Source organism: Musca autumnalis, unplaced genomic scaffold (genome assembly GCF_047663935.1).
Source record: "Musca autumnalis isolate F117 unplaced genomic scaffold, ASM4766393v1 scaffold_5, whole genome shotgun sequence".
NCBI lineage: Eukaryota > Metazoa > Arthropoda > Insecta > Diptera > Muscidae > Musca > Musca autumnalis.
The window spans coordinates 184,217,686-184,236,121 of NW_027412088.1; the positions used below are offsets into that span (position 1 = coordinate 184,217,686).

Genomic DNA, 18,436 nt, shown 5'->3' on the forward strand with positions numbered 1-18,436 from the left:
GGTATGAACGCACAAATTGAAAGTTGTATGGATGACGTCAATTTTGACAAACATAGAGAATGTCGAATGGGTGAAAGAAATGGCAGCTCATATGACATTGATAGATGGTGTAAACAGCCCTTAAAGGGGATGACGTCAATTTTGACAAACATAGAGAATGTCGAATGGGTGAAAGAAATGGCAGCTCATATGACATTGATAGATGGTGTAAACAGCCCTTAAAGGGGAACGCAGGCGGATTTGCAAAGAGGCTCTGGCATTCCTTTATAATTTGACATTTGGGAAGCAAGCAAAGCAAGCGACGATTGATTCTGTTCTGGCCTTAAGGGTAAAGTAAGAACGGCATGTTATTATAATCTTGATACAAATAAAAAACGCTGCTTTGGCATCACCAATTTCACTCTTCCGTTTGCGTTACTTGCATTTACGTGGTGTCACTAATTTGAATTGGAACGCAAAATGTGTAAAAGTGGTAAAAATTTTAAAAACTTTTTACTTCTGGAACAGAGCTATAGCAAAATGGCTTTGACACAAGTCGGCCACCAACAGAAAAAAAATTATAATCAGCTGTGAGCTCTGCCATACCTTTCTTATTATACCATGTATTATAGCCTTTGTAGGGTTATGCCAAGTTTACACTTGCGCCCCAAAATCCACTGGATTTCGCGAAATCCTGAAATACACCCCGTTGTTTACATTTATTTTTTTGTTGATTTCAAACATATCACAATAATTAAGGTAGATGTATATGCGCAGCTGATCGAACATGAATTTTCAAAAGAAGTTGTTTTAAATTGAATTAGTCATCAAAAATATAGGACAATATAGAACTTTACAACTTTATTTCGAAAATTATCGTAAAATTATCTATATATCGTATTAATTGTGTATAGTACTAATAAATGAAAATAATAAAAAATTATTTTATCCTTGAGACATCATAATAATAAATTTTGATAGATAAAAGCTGTGTTCAGAACCTGCAAAAAATTAATACTGGCAGTAGTTGTCCTATTTAGTGCTAAAAATACGTTCCCGTTCTCAGAAGTCTAGCAAGACTGGCACTTCTCTTTAAATAAAAATAGCGCCGAATAACACCCTATTCTCCTGTTTTCTGCCATACAATTTTGGCCTAGTTGAAACTAGCAGCATGTTCATTGGCATCTAAATACGATAGCTGATACGTTGATATTGACATTACTGTTGAAGTTTTTGCAATTTGCGTCATTTTTCCGTTCCCGTATTTTTTAAGAAATTTGTATGGGGAATCAATTTTAGACAATTCCCTCTTTTTTCTAACATTACCATTAAAAAAGTACGGAAATAAATGAAAAATAGCATTGTAACAAAGTAATTTAATATTTTTTTTACATTGTTTACAAATTTTGATACTAAAATTTTTTGTTGCAGCAATTGACCATCTACCTTGTTTATTGTGATACGTGAAAAGTGTTGCAACTTTTGGTACTTTTTAAGGCAATATCAGGGTTGTATATCATGTGTACTGTGATTTCGATGTTGATTTCGCTGAAATCACGAAATGAGATGATTTCATTTTTGTATGCGAAATCATGATAAATTTTGGTTGATTCCGCGCAAAATCACGAAACGCCTTTGAAATCACGAAACGACGCCGAATGTAAACCAACCATTAACCTTCTTAATGAGGATTTATTTGACGTATACGCAAATGAATTGACATTTGAAACCCAGTGGGTTTGTTAAATCCGGTTATATATAAACGTACTATAATAGTTACGGCAACCAAATGAACACTTCAAGAAAAAACTTGTCATCACTTAAAATTTTTATCATGTGTTTGCCCATGGTATAAATAGAAAGGTATAACAGAGCTCACATCTGATTTCAATTTTTTTTCTGAGTGTGACCGACTTTTGTCAATGTGAAGTTTTTATTTTGTGTGTGTATGTGTTTGTTTAGAAAAATATTAAAAATGTTTTCAAAATAGATTCAAAATAAATTGCAATGAAATCGTTAATTACAGAGGCGTTGTAGAGTATATTTATCAAACTTAATTTGAAAATAAGTTTTTGACCATGTTTCGATGTACATGTGAAAACAAATATTTATGTTTCATTCATTTTCGCGCTGTTTTAACGAATTGGATAAAATGACAAAAAATATCAAACAAACAGAGGCAACCTGTTGCATATGCCAGTATAACAATTCTGACAGGAAGCGGGCATACTTGTAGGGTTGAATTTTAATCGTTTTTTTCGAACCTGTTCTACCTTCCTTATTGTACCATGTGTTTGCCGTTTTTAATGCGTGACGCGACTCACAACGGACCATGTGTGCCGAGGCCTTCAAGCATTTTTTTCTAATTTAAGAAGTTAACTCTTGGCGATTTACAGATAACGCCACAATACACATCTAGCTTTTATTTGACGTAAACACAATGAAATTGACAGTCGAATCACTGGTTTTCGTAAATGTAAACGTCCTTTCACGATACCACATCAACTAATCGTACCACTATGCAACTGTCATCCTCTTCATAATCAGCTGTTTATTTATTTATTTTTATTATCATCATATTTGCATGAAGAGGATTATTTTTTAGTTTAGATTGTTGCTTTTAAATGCACAAAAATTATATTTTAAGTTAATTTCAAAGCTATAGCGATTCCAAAAAGACATGTCACAGGATAGCGTGCCCGAAGATGTCCAAGCAACAATACAACAGGAGTACAAAATCTTAGCAGAATAGTAAGTTAATTCGGTTACAAATATACAAACAATTATCAAATCTATTATTTTTTAAGTAAAATGGTGGCATCAGAAAAAGTGGGAGGCATATATGTGATACCTTCATTTGCTAATTCTTTGTGTAAGTTTGGTGTTACTTTGTAATAATGTAGAATTGTATAAATTTCAACGAATTCTTTCAGTGTGGTATGGTGTGATCTTTGTTAGACAAGGAATTTATGAGGAGGGTATCTTTCGTTTCAACATATCACTACCCGATAAATTTCCAGATGATAAGACAGTGCCGGTAAATAAGTTTGGTTTATTAGATACAACTATTTTCTATAATGTTTTCTTGCATTTTAGACAGTTATTTTCCAAAATGAAATGTATCATCCTCTGATATGTCCATTTACCGGAACACTAGATCTATCCCAAGCCTTTCCATTGTGGCGTTGTGGTGAAGACCATATTTGGCAGCTATTAAAATATTTACAAGCAATTTTCATTGACCCTGTAGAATGTTTGCGTACACCAACAAGCTCAACTACCAAATGGCCAAATAGTGAAGCTGCTGAATTACTAATGCAGAATCGTGCCGGATTTATAGCCAAAGTAAAAGAATGTATAGACAGCAACAAAGAACATCTTTATGATGAACCCCCAACAGATGATCCCCATTATATAGCATTTGAACAGTTTAATGAAGAAGTTCATGGACCCGTCAAGGAACGCATACGTGAAGGCAAAGAACCCATATTGACAAATACAACAACAAGTGTTGCAGCCTCTTCTTCCGGTGCAAAAGGTCTTTCGTGGGTGAAGGAGGGAGAATACGCCCCCTTAAGTGCGGAATAGTGGAATAGTATAAAATTGCTTAAATTTCTTTAAACTAAAACAAATTTGATTAAGAACTATATACAAAAACCTCTTTTTATTTACAACTTTTACAAAAACAAAATGTATTGTAACAAATAATGTATCTGACTAATAATATATGTATGTATATGACGGACATTGAAAATGTCAATTAGGCTATTATTGATTATTGTATTTCCCTGTTAGAGTTTACACCATAACGAATGGTATTACCAAACCAATTATTTTGTAATAAAAGTTTTTTATCCTTCCACCAAATATGTGTTGGTCCGCATTGTTCTCCTTGCTCGAATTCAAAATATTTACTCAATTCAATGGACAGCTTGGAACGTATTAAACCAATCGAACCCACTTTTGCCAATGGATAGGGATGATATACCCGTCCAGTTTCAGGATTCATGTATATCTTTGCCGGTTCAAAGTCAATTTGTAATACATCACCAGCATGGTTGTATAACAACTTGTCCACGCCATCAGAGGTTTCCATTACATGGGTAAAAACTATTGGAGTGTCATCACATCTTATAAAATTGCGTTCTCTGCCACACGGTGATAGATATGGGAACTCTGAACGATAACGTTTAGTGTCGTTGAATTTAACACGATCAAAAAAGAATTTCAAGAACTTCTTTTCCTTGAAGCATGAAGTGAAATTTTTCATTCTGGCATCATCCAAAAAGAGCTGAAGAGGAGAGAGTGTCAGCCTGAAAAATGACCTTTGCAACAAGTATTTTATTTTAAAACAACTTACCATGCCCTCATGATCGATATAATAGAAATATTCACGTATCTTTGGTTCCGGTTCTTGACCTTGTATATAACTAACGGTACTCTGGCATCTCTTTGGTATTAACGGATAAATGAATCGAGAAGTATTGAGCCTTCTAATTAGCATCTTGTGTGAGACAAAGAGTGGATAAACAAACAGATTTTTGTTATTGTTTGTTATTGCGAAATTGCAATGTATCATATGTTATTTAACACTTAGCATACGTTGTCACATGGTACAATAATTCATAGGTAGGCCAGGTATGAGAATCGCCAAAAAAAATACAACCCTGTCGCTATGGCGTAAAACGTCAAAATTGTATTGATGAATGATAACGGATGAGTATACAAAGAAGAAGAAGAGCGAAATGTTGAAATGAAAACAAAACAGAGTTGAATTAGTTGATCAATAATAAATAGCAACTCTGGATGTCAACACGGTTTTGACAGATTAAGCCATAACAAAAAAAAAATTGTAATCAGCTGTTAGCTGTGGCCTACCTAAGAATTATTGTACCATGCGTTGTCATTTAAGAGGTAACCTATAATTCACTATAAATTGATATCACTAAAACATATGTTTTTTTAAGCAACCATAGGCATTTTTGTTTTGATTCACATCCAAACGAAGAAAATGTCAGGTAATTATCAAAATTTAAATAAATTGAATAGTTTTAATAAAAATAAACGACTTTTAAGGAAATCAAACAAAATCCGATGATGTGTCACCAAAAGATACACCTTCCGCCGATCCACAATCTCCCGCAGATCCACCATTATTTCCACCCGCCAAACCAGGGAAGAAACCAGATTATGGAACCAATAACACACTAGAACTGCTGGAGAAGATACCAAGTAAAGTTGTTGAAATGAAGCTGGATGATGTTTTAACCGCCGTTAAAGATGTGGATAATTTATGTGATTTTGCACGTTGTAAAGCAAAAACAAGTCTTATGGGACAAAATTGTGAACACTGCCAGAAAAGATATTGTTTCAAACATGGTCTTCCCGAAGTACATGGATGCGGTGAAGCGGCAAAGAAAACAGAACGGAAACAATTCCTTCATCCCAAACCAGCTAAAACAGTGAAGCAAGAGGAGGAATTAGAAAAAGCAAAGAAGAAATTGCAGGCAAAATTAAAAGATATGCAAGTGGGAAGAATGCAAAAGACCGGAGATGTACCACAAAGTAGCCGAAGCGGTGGAGGAGGTGGTGGAGGAGCTAGAAAAAAGAAAGCCAAATGAAAATCAATTATAGAATAAAATAAACAAATAACGATATGAGATTCAAAAAGAGGTAAATTTTGAGTTTTTTAATTAGCTTTACATTAAAACCATGATATACGATGAGTTATCCTAGTTATATCTGTCAGATTTTTTAAAAATCTTATGTAAATGACCCTACTCCATAAAGCTTTAATAGTAGTTTGCTCTTGTCCCACACTAAAACGGAACCAAATATTTTGAAGAAAAGCATAATTTTAAGAGCAATATTTGAACATTATCGTGGGTATTTTGGGTCTCAGAATGGCTACTTTTAAAGATTATACCCATGTAAACTTGTCGTATAGGCTTCCCACCATGAATCATCTTTCACTTCAACGGAGTAGGTTTCGACTACTCCACGATAAGGCCACAGTCTTAAAAAATGGAAGCCAATCAAATTGGGAATCTTGCCAAACAAATTCTCCAGCTAACTAGTTGTTTTTAAAGGAAACGTACCAACTGATGCCCAAAGGGAAACTTACACGTGTAAACGGGAACAGCTGAAACTGAGGTCAATATATAGATCCTTTTTAAGATCTATTGTCCCATTCTGAAAGAAAGGGTGCTTCTATAGACCCTTCTGAAAGAAAGGGTGCTTCTTTAGACCCTTTATGAAAGAAATGTTGCTTCTATAGGCCCTTCCTGAAAGAACGGGTGCTTCTACATACCCATCCTGGAAGAAAGGGTGCTTCTGTGGAACCTTTCTGAAAGAAAGCGTGCTTCTGTGGACTTTTTTTGAAAGAGTAGTTGCTTCTCTAGACCGTTTTTCTTAACGTATTATCGACAGCATTCCCAGATTCGCAACATGCGTTTAAAATAATTTGTGTTGGCATCATAGCTCAATATCAAATTGCAATCGTATTGAAAGAAAGGGTGCTTCTGTAGACCCTTTCTGAAAGAAAGCGTGCTTCTATGGTCCCTTTCTGAAAGAGTGCTTCTATTGACCCTTTCTGAAAGAAAACGTGCTTTTATGGTCCATTTCTGAAAGAAAGCTTGCTTCTATACCCTTCCTGAAAGAAAGCGTGCTTCTATGGTTCCTTTTTGAAAGAAAGTGTGTTTCTGTGGATCCTTTTTGAAAGAAGGTGTGTCTCTGTGGACCCTTTCTGAAAGAAAGCGTGCTTCTGTAGACTTTTCTGAAAGAATAGATGCTTCTCTAGACCATTTTTCTAACTTATTATCGATGGTATTCCCAGTTTTGCAACTTGCGTTTAAAATGATTTGTGTTGACACATAGCTAATTGTCAAATTGCAAGCGTATTGAGCGTTTCATCCCAAACCGTCATAAATCGTTCTTTTATTTATTTACTCTCTTTTATTTTATACAAACATGAAACTTTTTAAGCTTTTGTTGTTATACAAAAATAAACACAGCTAAGGTATAATAAATATATTTTCTATAGAGTGATTTTATAATTAACTTTCATCGATCTCAGCAGCGTACGTTCGTTACCCTCTAGTGGAAGTTAATTTAAAATCCATTTTTAGAATATTTTTTTTTTGCATTTTCTTCAAGAAAACAAATGTATGCAACAATTTTTTGTTTAAAGTTTCAATCGTTTTACAAACTTTCCAAGGAAAGACATATTTTTATAGCACAAATCAAGTATACCCGAATAGACACAAAAAAGGTTGTACTAAGTCCAAATTCACATGGGACAATTTTACTTGTGACAATTCTCGGTTCGTAAGAGACAGAGAGAGCTGTGAAGCTAATTACCTTAAGTAAAATTGCTTAATGAAAATATGGACTTAGTGAACTCTAAGCTTACAGCCATTGATAGATAAATAATGCTAATGGGGTATAGCTATTCTAAACTGATGTAAATAGACTACAACACTATAAATAAATAGCTTAAAGTATTTCCAAATCACAGTGACGGATTTCAGGGAATTTTTTCTGCAAAAACAAATAAAAAAATTATTTTAAAAGACCCAATATTAGTGTGTCAAAATATACCCTTAGCTTCATTTCAATGCGATCGATTTCACCGCCCATCAAATCGACAATATTTTCTCCATGATTTAATAAGAATTGTTCCAATTCCTCTGTAGATTGGAATGACTTTACAACCTGAGAAAAGAAAGTGAATTAAAATTAAATTTCTTTTAAGCTATCTAAAATGTAGAGGATATTTTTTAAAAAATACCTTAAGCAGTTCATTGAGATCTTGTTTATCCAAATAAGATCTGGTCAACTCTCGACCATCAAAATCCATTTCAGCCTTATATCTTACCAATGAGTTGCCCATATCAATACCCTTAACATCATGGATGGCTCTAATCATAACATCACTTTCAAGTTCACCATTAATACGTTCCAAATGTTCATGGGGTATGGATCTATTGGTGAAAAATATTAATTATTGTACACAGGTACATACGTTTGTCTTAAACTTACTTTCCCACCAAAGCAGCCACATTGGTGTAGATAATAAATGAGGCCACCGCTCCCAAAATACTACCCACTAAGAGTGAACCCACTGCATCATAAATTGGTGAACCTGTTATGGTTGACAGACCCATGCAACCGGCTGCCACTGCCACACTGGCAACAGCAGCTGCATCTTCGGTCAATACCACATTGACACAGGGATCTTTGCCGGTAAGAACTGCAAATAGAAAAAAAAACTCAAAGTAATAGACATAATTTCCCCTAACATTATCTTAATTTAACCCACCATATTCCTTAAACGAAATCCCTTTTAGTTTAGCTGACCTTCTCACTTCATTCATGGCCACCAGCAGAGTGGCACCCTCCGACACCAATGAACCACCCAATATGAAAAATGCCCAAAAGAAATCTTCCATTGGTTCGGGATTCATTAAACCCGTTATACCATGATAGAATGACAACCCTGTTCCGACACAAAATATACCAACACCTGAGATAAGCGATGAAACATATTTCATATTGGCATAACCGTAAGGATGATCAGAATCGGCCATTTGTGTTGATTTGTGTATGCCATAGGCCAAAATCAATTGATTTATTGTATCGGCCAGAGAATGAATGGCCTCGGCAAACATGCTATGGGAGCCGGAATATAACCATCCTCCCACTTTGAAAAGGAAATTTAAACCATTGCTGAAATACAAAACAAAAAGGGAATTCAAATAAATTTGTTAATCATAACTGAAGTAATAACTTATTTTTGGACCTACATGCCAATGGCAATTAGCACCACCTTTCCCGATTTTCCTTTTAGGCCTGGTTCATCATCATACACTGCCGTCCTCGAGCCGATTTCTCGTCGATAGTCTCGCAGCCTTCTTTTTACCGTAAAAAGATCTGAAATAAATTAAAAAAAAAAAAAATATTTAATTTAATTAATTAATTATTTTTTAAAATAAAAATATTGTGTTTGGTTTTGATCTCTCACTTTGTTGGTGTTTTTTACGTTCCACTTCACGTTTAAGACATTCCTTGATGAGATTCTCCTTTGTACCCCAAATATTAATAGCCTTGGCTTCAACATCTTTACGCCAAAATACCGTAATGGGTGGCTCTTGTTCATAGGGTGACCGTCGCTTGATTTTCGGCAGGGTTTCCAAATCGGAAGCCTTGAGCAGAAAATCACTCATAGCTCGGGCTGGTGTTATGAAATTTCGTTCCAGCGAAGAACGATTGTAATCCATTTTGGCTCGTTTCTGAAAAAAGTGAAAAATTAAAGTTACGAATGCAAATTAGGTTATGTTCGGACAAGTTGAACTACTTATTAGCAAAGCTCTCAACCCGGACAATATTCCCATTGCCAAAAAAAGTCTTAACAGAAAACGAAGACGAAGTGGCCTTCTTCTAGAATACCCAAATGTCTTCTCCTAGTATTCCAAAAAGTCTTCTCCTAGAAGACCAAAATGTTTTCTCATTGAAGACGAGCAGGTCTTCTTATAGAAGACCAAAAGGTATTCTCAAAGAAGACCAAAAGGTCTCGTTAAAAGACCAAATGGCCTTCTCATAGAAGACCAGATGGCCTTCTCATAGAAAACTAAATGGTCTTTTCATAGAAGACCAATGCCTAGAAGACCCAAAGGTCTTCTCATTGAAGACGAGCAGGTCTTCTTATAGAAGACGAGGAGGTCTTGTTATAGAAGGCGAAGAGGTCTTCATATAGAAGACGATGAGGCCTTCTCATGAAAGCCCAAAATGTCTTCTCTTAGAACACCAAAAGGTCTTTTCATAAAAAAAAAAGAAAACGTAGAAAATCAAAAGGCCTTCTCATAGAAGATCAGAAGGCCCTCTCATAGAAGACCAAATGCTCTTAACATGGAAGACCAAAAGGTCTTCTCAAAGAAGACCAAAAGGTCTCGTTAAAAGACCAAATGTCTTCTCATAGAAAATCAAGAGTTCTTCCCAAAGAATACCAAATGGTCTTCCCAATGAAGACAAATGGTCTTCTCAAAGGAAACCAAACGGTCTTCTTAAAGAACATCAAATGGTCTTCTCATAGAAGATCTTCTTATAGAAGACCAAAAAGTCTTATTATAGAAAACCTAAAGATCTTTTCAAAGAATACCAAAAGATCTTCTCATGGAGGACTAAAAAGTCTTCTCAAAGAAGATCAACTTTTAGACGACCGAAAGGTCTTCATAAAGAGGAGCAAATGGTCTTCTCATACGTGATCTTCTTATAGAAGACCAAAATCTCTTTTCATAGAATTACAACTTGTCTTCTTAAAGAAGACCTAATGGTCTTCTCAAGAAGACCAAAAGGTTTTCTAATAGAAAACAAAAAGTGTTCTTATAGAAGACCAAAATGTGTTCTCAAGAAGTCTTCCTTTAAAAGACCCAATTGTATTCTCATAGAAGTCCATTGAATTGTCTCCTCAAAGAAGGCCCAATGGTCTTCTCAGAGAGGACCGAAAGGTCTTCTCTTTTAAAGGTTTGCTAATTGAAATAGTTGTTATAGAAGACAAGTATTTCCGTCAACTGCAGATAAAAAAACGTTGGAATCCCTTCTTCTTCACACTCACCGGTTTCGGTTTAACATCAGGTATTGGAGTAGGTGTCGCTGATGTTGGTGATGCCGCCGCTGCAGCAACAGTAGCAGCACTTGCTGCTGCCTGCGTACTGGCGGTGGTCAAGTCAATACTAATTGTTTTACCGGTGGCATCTGCTTCTGCCTTCTTTGCCAATGTTTTCTTTGTGGCGGCATCCAATTTTGCAGCATCTATTTTAGCCTCTGTCACATTTGCAGCACCTTTAGCTGCCTTATTCATAATATCATCTGCTGTTGGTGGTAGTGCGGAGGCAGCAGATTTTACAGTCTCTTTGGATGTTGTGGTGGTCGAAGATGTGTCTGTTGCCACTTTTGATTTTTCAAATACAATATCATTTATTTTGGAATCTTCTATGGTGGTTGTAATGGAAAGTATGCCTTTGGATGTTTCAATTTCAAATTTTTTGGTTTGTGGTGTTCCAGCCGTAGCGGCTGCTGTGGAGGAAGATTTGTCATCTTTTGCTGGTGGAGCCTCGCTGCCTTTTTCTTTTGATGATTTCGGTTCTGTGGCTGTTTTTGTGGTTGTTTTGGTTTTTGTCGTTTGTTGTGAAGCTGCTGAAGCAGCAGCAGCTTTTGTTTGTGTGGTAGCAGGCGGGGATGCAATAATCTATGGGGAAGGAAGAAAGGGAGTAATTTTAATAAAGTTAAAGATAATAAAATATGTAGAAATTATAGTTTTTTTTTTATTTCAAAAATTCAATTTCTTTATCTGCGTGTTGATCTATGAGCAAAGTAGTGGACACTTTATTAAAGCACAGCGCTACAAAGCGTTTACTCATCACAAGAGGGCATGTGTTCGATACCCGATAATTATTTAAATTTCGGCGTAAGATGTACCACTCAGTAATTTTGGCGACATCACTGGATAATTAAATCAGCTGATGGGGGTTATCATGAACGGCAATTCCCCGTGAATTTTTTCACTTTCTCCCTTAAGTTGCAACGGCGGAAAGACGAAACTCACGGGGAAATTTCATTCATGATAACCCCCGATATGAATTTTCTCTGCTTCGTTAGAGGAAAAATTCTGTCATTTGCAATGATATTTAATTCCTTAATAAATTTCAGGAAGGAAATTAGTTATGCCAGTTCAGATCAACAATTACGGTAACAACAACATTATAGTACTTATACTAAAAACCATGTCCAATTAAACAATTATTCATATTTTATCTAATAATATAGCTATAGTATGTATTATCGATCTTTGATCACAGTCATACATACCTTATCTTTTGACGCATAATGTCTTTGTGCGAAATATAAGTTTTTTGCAACTTTCGAGTCATAGTCTCTGTAGCCCGGCCATAATTGTTTGCGGAAATGGCACACAGTTCGCAGGTTTAATATATTTTGTTTGGTATGTAAAATTTTTACCAATTCAATGCCTCTGGGAAGCATTTTGTAAACAATACAAATTACCAGACCACAAGCTGAAAAAAAACACAATAGAAGCAACAAGTCAAAGATTTGTGTATATCTAATCATCATAATCAGAGTGAAGAAAAACATTCAAATGAAAACAAATGAATGAATGTGCAAAACAATGACACATAATAATGCAACAAGAACGGAAAAAAACAATGTTGTGTTTAACATACCTTAATTTTGTTGTTATTGTTTATCTCCTTAACCTGCCACAGGCAAGCAAGCAATGTTATGTTTGATTACGCTGACGGGCTATGCTAAAAATAAATTTGCACGTAGTGTGACCAAAAGTTCAATGGAAACTTTTACCGGATAAATAAACAATGACACTCAGAGTAAATCCTCAAATTTGTCTAGGAAATCTTTTTCCAGCATCAATTCAATTTGTAGAGAAAAATATCTTGTATAATTTTGTTGCTTAGACTAGTATGGAAAATTTCTCCGTCCATCCACTACGAGACCTACGTCATAATTCGTTGATTTTGTAAAATTTTCTGATTGTTTCATTTGTATTAGCCTATATTAGGATAATATTAGTTATTATTTAATTAGAAGTTAATACAACTCTAGTAACCTTTAGAGGCAAAAATAAATTACGAAATTTCTGTATAACTTTTGCAAGGAATACGACACAAACTTTTTTTGAATGTTTTAACCAATTTTCAAGCAAAATAACACAAGAACAACAACACAGATGTCAAAACAAATCAGTTGACAGCCGCCCGACCCAACGGCGTTAAAAAATGTAGCAACCAATGATATCATTTGGAAGTGAATGCTCTGTGATTTAAGGGTTGCTCACATTCGATGTTCTGTTGTTGAGTTTCGAATTAAAGACATTTCCCAAATCCGTTAATCATTTAAAAATTATATTCAAGGTTTAAATATTTCGCAAAAAGTTAAAATAAGCGCAAAAATGAATTTTCTATCAGACAAATTTGATATTAGACATAGCAGCTAGGTCCTCGTGAAAGTGTGCAAAAGAAGTCGAACACTTGCATTTTGGGCCTTCAGTGGTCATAATTCAGGAATCGCTAAGGATCTTATCGAGAAGCAATTACCCAGTAAAAAGTTTGTATCAATAATTAGTACAAGTGCCTATGAATTCGCCTACCTATGAATTCACTAATAAAGGGTTCGGCGCATACGGTCCGTTGTGAGTCGCGCCAGGCGTCATAAACAACAACCACATGAAAAAGTGTAAGTGATGTAAAGTTTGTTCTTCAAGTTTTCATGTGGTTGTTGTAACGAGGCGCTCCACCCACCGTTTGTGCTAGAGCTGGCAAACCATCGTTATTCCCAACATTACATAATTTCGATATAATTTTTTAAAATATCGATATTATCGTTAAGTTGTCATTGCCATTAATTTGGAGACGAAAATGTCGATAGTGCCATCGATTTTTTGCCAGCTCTAGTTTGTGCCGAGCCCTTAATGAATTGAATTTAAAGTCGTTCCTTGAAATGTGTGTTTTTATCAGTTTAAAGATGAAATATTATTCCAAGCAAGCCTTTGTAAAATCATTCCAGAATAAATAAAATGCGTTTATTATAGCCCGTTTAGACTAGTCATTTTAAATCGACTCGATTTCTAAATCCAACTTTCAACTTTAGACTAGTCTAAAATGATATAAGATGCCAGTCAGCTGATCTTTGTTTACGTATACATACGTGAATTTGCAAAAAGAATTGCTTGAAAATTAAATATGGAATGGAATACTGCACAAAATAATCTGACAAATTGCTATTAAATATGTTGTTTACAATTTATATTAATTTAAAGCTACATCCATTTTATTTTTAAATATCACTATAAATGACCTTCGCATTAATAAGGCAAAAATAAAAAATAATTTCAGCATGAGCCAGGCTGGGATTTGAACATGGGTCGCTGAGTGTCAAGGTTGCCGGCGTCTGAGCGTTCAGAGCCACCATCAACTTGTCAAAACTTTAGTCGATGGTCAGACTAGCAAGGTTTCTTGAAACCAATTTCGTTAAAATTTATTTTCATGTTTCGTTAGTATCCACACACGTTAACGTGAAATTTCAGATTTTTTCGTGTCCTCTTTATTTTACCATTCGCGTTTGTTGTGTTTCTCATACCAATAAAAACAAAACAAACATAAATAAACTAAAAACAGCACAAAATAATTAACATTTATAATTAAATTAATATTAATACATAGTTAAATTTTCACTATTTCATTAATTTAATGTTTTTATTAAATCTTTTTATGCTTGCTTTGTTCTTAACGTTTGCTTGAGAAAATAAAAATGAAAGAAAATGGAAGAAAAAATCTTGCAACGAACAACAAGAAGAGGCAACACAACAAACACAGAAAACCATGTACATGGGTTTCACTACTTCATACCCCTCGCCTATAAACTTGACGTCGCCATGTTGAAATCGTGCTAGTCTGACCATCGACTTAGTAGACAATAATTGATGATCAAAACTCTTCTGATATAGGAGAGCAATTACTAATGACCCTGTAGGAAGTGTGGGGTCATGTGTTGACATGTCGCCACTTTGTCTACTAATATGGTGACAAAGTCAACACTTTGTCACCAGGTTGTCAACTATTGATACCTTTACCTTAATAAGAAGAAGCATTGTGTATATTGACAGATGATAGCCCAACGAAGCATCCTTTCTTTAATTTTCTTAATTGTTGAAAAAACTGTGGTAACACTGAAACAGTCTGGACGTATTGTTTTCGAGCGGAAAAAAAATCAAACTTCAAATTAAAATTTTACTGATAAATTTTAACTGTGTAGGCATCAAAAGTGCATTTTCGTGCATGAATGATGCCTTCATCTTTGCCTGATATGGATTTTGATGTGGCAGAAGAGGTGGCGTCAACTTCCATCAACAATGATTCTGTTGCTGGTAAAACAACAACAAAGCCCAACAACATTAGCAAAGCAAATGATCGAAAGAGACTTCGCATTGATAATGAGATCTCACCACTAAACATTGACCTTTCCCAACTAAAGGAAAAACTATCAAACCTTGATCCAAAAGATCATAATAGATTTGGCATTCTCAGTGTTCTAGCGGATGTCAACATTCAATGTCCCCCTGTTACGAAGGAAACACAAACACCAAGTAAAAACAAAAACGAGTCAGAACCAAAAACAAAATGGTGCCCACCCATTTTTGTCTACAACGTTGACATGAAGACACTTGTTAACACACTCAAAGAAACTATCCCCGAAGGCGGGCTTAGAGTCGTAAATGTTAATAAAAACAAAAGTGAACTATACTTTGCGGACATCAAAGTACATTATTCTATGATGGCTATTTTGAGGGAAAAAGGAATCCACTCGTATTCATTCACTCCAAAAGAAATGAAACAGATTGGCCTAGTTCTAAGGGGCCTGTACTCTTACAATAACCCGGATGAGGTTAAAGCTGAGTTGGACTATCTGGTGCCAAACACTGTGGCAACTGTAACGAAATTTACAACACCTGCTTCTACAAAAAGGGGTACCGATACTGGCTTGTTTTTAGTATCGCTACTGCCAGGCAAGAAATTAGGGGATATTTCCCATATTCATAATATATGGTGCCAAGATGTCTTTTGGGAAAAACCCAAAAGAAAAGATAGCGATATTCAATGTCATCGATGTCAGCGGTGGGGCCATATCTCCCGCAACTGCAACTCAAAATTTAATTGCGTCAAATGTGACAAACTGCATGAACCTGGAAATTGTCAGAGAGTACGATCAGACTCTACAGAACCCTTCTGCACAAATTGTAAGACATTTGGGCATCCAGCCAATTTTAAGGGCTGCCCAGTCTATAAAAAATACATTGCAGCTAAACAAAGTACAAAGGCTAAAATGCAAAATGAAAAAGTCATCGCCATCAAAAATGTTAACAAAGCTGTTAATATGTCGTTGGTATCACCCAACAAATCATTCTCAAGCCATTTCAAAGCTACAAATTCCAACAAACCATCGATTGTGGACGAATTCCTTCAGCTAGCTAACTACTTCTTAGAACCAGAGGAGTTGACATTGGAGCAAGAAATTTCAAAATTTCTTAATAATTTTAAAAATATGGAGAAAGCAAAAGCTAAGGCAGAGTTCTTACGGATTCTGAACAAAGTAAGACTTCAATATGGACCATAAAATCTTAAATTTATTAACATTCAATGTCAGGTCATTAAACGATACGAGTAGACAAATTGATCTGCAAAGAACGCTCTTTCATATTAACATCGATGTGGGTTTCGTACAAGAATGTCACCTGCGAAGGAATAGACGTATTAAAATTGAGGGTTATAATATAGTAACGGATCACTCACCCCTTGGCGTAGCCATTCTCATAAAAAGCTGCATACAGTATACAAAATTAGTGGTCAATGGTATTGGTTTAAACACCTGTATTATACAGGTCGAGTCAGTGCAGAATAATAGTCGGAGAATAATTGCTTTGGGCTCTATTTATATCCCATGTAATTATCCACCACAGCGGCTCGAGTCTGATCTGGATAAAGTCCTCCAAGCTTGTGCGAATCTCGATGGTTTCATTCTTGGAGGTGATTTAAACTCGAGGAGTCCAAGTTGGGGAGACTCTTTGGAAAACTCCAATGGAAGAATCTTAAAGTCATGGCTGCAAACCAATATTTTGGATGTAATCCGTATTTGTGATGTGTCTCCTTCATTTCCAAATGGTCATTCATATCTAGACCATTTTTTAATTAGCCCAAAATTGGTCGACTTCGCAACTAGGAATTATTCTATTTCATCCTTGTCTACGTTTTCGGATCATTTCCCGCTGAAAATGAAAATAAAACTTGAATGCAGTGACCTGGTACTGAATACTCCACAAACCTTCATAAGCTATAAATATACCAACTGGGAAAACTTCCAAGAGGATTTTAGTCGTGTCGCCAATAGAATATTTCCACCTACTGATGCAAGGCTGTATAACGATGAAATTGATGCTTTCATTGAAACGTTCAACACCTGTTTTACATCAATCCATGAGGCTCACTCTCAGAAAGTAGAAGTGAAAGACGGAAAATTTCCGCTTTCAGAAAGATCAAAAAAACTTTACAAAGTGAAACATCAATGGCAGAAGGAGCTGAAGAAAATATTCCATCGGACCGGAAATAGGCTCAGTAGTGAGTATAGAATTATTTCCAAACAGATACAGCTTCTGAAAATTATTATAAAAGAATCTATAAGAATGGAGGAAGCGCAAATAATCAACAATCGTTTAGAGAACATCAAACCTGGCCCATTGGCTTTTAAAGAAATTTTCAAGTTCACCGGAAGGAAGAAGTCGCCATTTTGTCAGCAGTTAAGCGTTGATGATAATATTGTATCCAACACATCTGAAATAGCCAATCATTTTCATCAGCATTTCGTGTCCGTTTTCCGCGAAACTGTTCCTGCTTGCCCGGTGAGTGATCTAAATTCCAAAATTTCCTCCTTTATGGCTCCAATACCGCAACATATTTACTCTTTCGATAGTCACTTCAATTCTATTGATAATCCTGATCAGTATCATTTTACAAACCCTGAAAAGATAAAAACTATTATTCAGAAAATAAACAACAAAAAATCCTCCGGTGTTGATGGAATATCTAACTTTGTGCTACGCAAAGTTCCAGATACGGTAATAAACTTTTTAACCTGCATCTTTAACAATTCCATCAACAATGGCTACTTTCCTAGTGCATGGAAGTTGGCGAAACTCATTCCTATTAAGAAAAAGGCGAATAGTGCAGTAGTCTCCGATTTTCGTCCAATTTCACTTCTGTCCAACGTGGGGAAATTGTTTGAACACATCCTGAAAGAAAAACTGGAAAACGAGTTTATCATCAATCCTATTTCAAACTTCCAATTTGGTTTTCAAAAACAACACTCAACACAGCACGCCCTTCTAAAATTCCAAAGTGACATTACGTCAAATTTGAGAAATCAAAATTGTACAGTAGCTATATCCTTGGATATAGAGAAGGCGTTTGATTCTGTCTGCCACAATGGAATCATCTACAAACTAATTGATTTAAGGGTGGACCCCTTCTTAGTAAAAATTATACATAATTACCTGTTGGATCGAAAATTTTTTGTTCAAATAAACGATAACACATCTCCAAATGGATTGGTCAGTAGCGGAGTTCCACAGGGAAGTGTGCTGGCTCCATTTCTGTTTAATCTTTTTCTCAACGATTTCCCTCACACTACTACACATTCAAAAGCGGTGCTTTATGCTGATGACTGCTTGATTTACGCTCATAACACATCGCCTGAAGAAGCTTTACGGTTTGCCTTCGAACATTTGGAGCATATTAACCAATATTATAAAACTTGGGGCATAAAAATTAATGCTCTGAAGTCTGAAGCCATCTGCATCAGGAATGCGTCAGGGAAA

General features: G+C 35.5%; 4 protein-coding genes across 5 annotated transcripts in view; 2 read left to right on the forward strand and 2 right to left on the reverse strand.

Annotated features, from left to right (window-relative positions):
• The window catches only part of LOC141405330 (uncharacterized), a 540,708-nt gene extending 535,051 nt beyond the window's left edge, over positions 1-5,657 (forward strand). The window contains exons 2-3 of the mRNA XM_073989547.1: positions 4,980-4,997; positions 5,056-5,657. Of these exons, the coding sequence (XP_073845648.1) occupies positions 4,991-4,997; positions 5,056-5,600 (552 nt within the window). The 5' untranslated portion in view covers positions 4,980-4,990 and the 3' untranslated portion in view covers positions 5,601-5,657. The remainder of the gene's footprint in view (positions 1-4,979; positions 4,998-5,055) is intronic.
• On the forward strand, positions 2,519-3,846 carry peo (ubiquitin E2 variant domain-containing protein pendolino). Of its 2 annotated transcripts, XM_073989544.1 has the most exons (4): positions 2,519-2,730; positions 2,787-2,851; positions 2,913-3,016; positions 3,076-3,846. In XM_073989544.1, exons 1-4 carry the CDS (start codon positions 2,660-2,662, stop codon positions 3,565-3,567), a joined length of 732 nt encoding a protein of 243 aa, XP_073845645.1. In that variant the 5' UTR covers positions 2,519-2,659; the 3' UTR covers positions 3,568-3,846. The 2 variants fall into 2 exon arrangements, with proteins under 2 accessions (XP_073845645.1, XP_073845646.1); XM_073989545.1 differs by lacking the exon at positions 2,787-2,851 and having other exon boundaries at positions 2,547-2,730.
• LOC141405329 (UPF0598 protein CG30010) lies at positions 3,617-4,594 on the reverse strand. The gene is made up of 2 exons (XM_073989546.1): positions 4,340-4,594; positions 3,617-4,270 (listed from the first exon to the last, which is right to left on the reverse strand). The coding sequence occupies exons 1-2, from the start codon at positions 4,556-4,558 to the stop codon at positions 3,755-3,757; spliced, it is 735 nt and encodes a 244-aa protein (XP_073845647.1). The 5' UTR covers positions 4,559-4,594; the 3' UTR covers positions 3,617-3,754.
• Positions 5,658-6,913: 1,256 nt separating the features above from the next.
• ZnT49B (solute carrier family 30 member 9) lies at positions 6,914-12,790 on the reverse strand. The gene is made up of 11 exons (XM_073989534.1): positions 12,620-12,790; positions 12,219-12,562; positions 11,845-12,050; positions 10,592-11,224; positions 9,002-9,269; positions 8,784-8,910; positions 8,300-8,706; positions 8,020-8,230; positions 7,769-7,961; positions 7,579-7,692; positions 6,914-7,518 (listed from the first exon to the last, which is right to left on the reverse strand). Exons 3-11 carry the CDS (start codon positions 12,016-12,018, stop codon positions 7,474-7,476), a joined length of 2,172 nt encoding a protein of 723 aa, XP_073845635.1. The 5' UTR covers positions 12,019-12,050; positions 12,219-12,562; positions 12,620-12,790; the 3' UTR covers positions 6,914-7,473.
• Between the last annotated feature and the right edge of the window lie 5,646 nt (positions 12,791-18,436).

Bases quoted from the DNA above. Each gene is read 5' to 3' on its own strand.
- LOC141405329 (XM_073989546.1), bottom strand. From the start codon at position 4,558: ATGATACATTGCAATTTCGCAATAACAAACAATAACAAAAATCTGTTT. The intron at 4,271-4,339 runs GTAAGTTGTTTT...TCTCCTCTTCAG, and splicing joins ATATCGATCATGAGGGCATG to CTCTTTTTGGATGATGCCAG.
- ZnT49B (XM_073989534.1), bottom strand. From the start codon at position 12,018: ATGCTTCCCAGAGGCATTGAATTGGTAAAAATTTTACATACCAAACAA. The intron at 8,911-9,001 runs GTGAGAGATCAA...AATTTATTTCAG, and splicing joins ACGTAAAAAACACCAACAAA to ATCTTTTTACGGTAAAAAGA. The intron at 7,962-8,019 runs GTAAGTTTAAGA...TTTCACCAATAG, and splicing joins GTGGCTGCTTTGGTGGGAAA to ATCCATACCCCATGAACATT.
- peo (XM_073989544.1), top strand. From the start codon at position 2,660: ATGTCACAGGATAGCGTGCCCGAAGATGTCCAAGCAACAATACAACAG. The intron at 2,731-2,786 runs GTAAGTTAATTC...TTATTTTTTAAG, and splicing joins TACAAAATCTTAGCAGAATA to TAAAATGGTGGCATCAGAAA. The intron at 2,852-2,912 runs GTAAGTTTGGTG...GAATTCTTTCAG, and splicing joins TTCATTTGCTAATTCTTTGT to TGTGGTATGGTGTGATCTTT.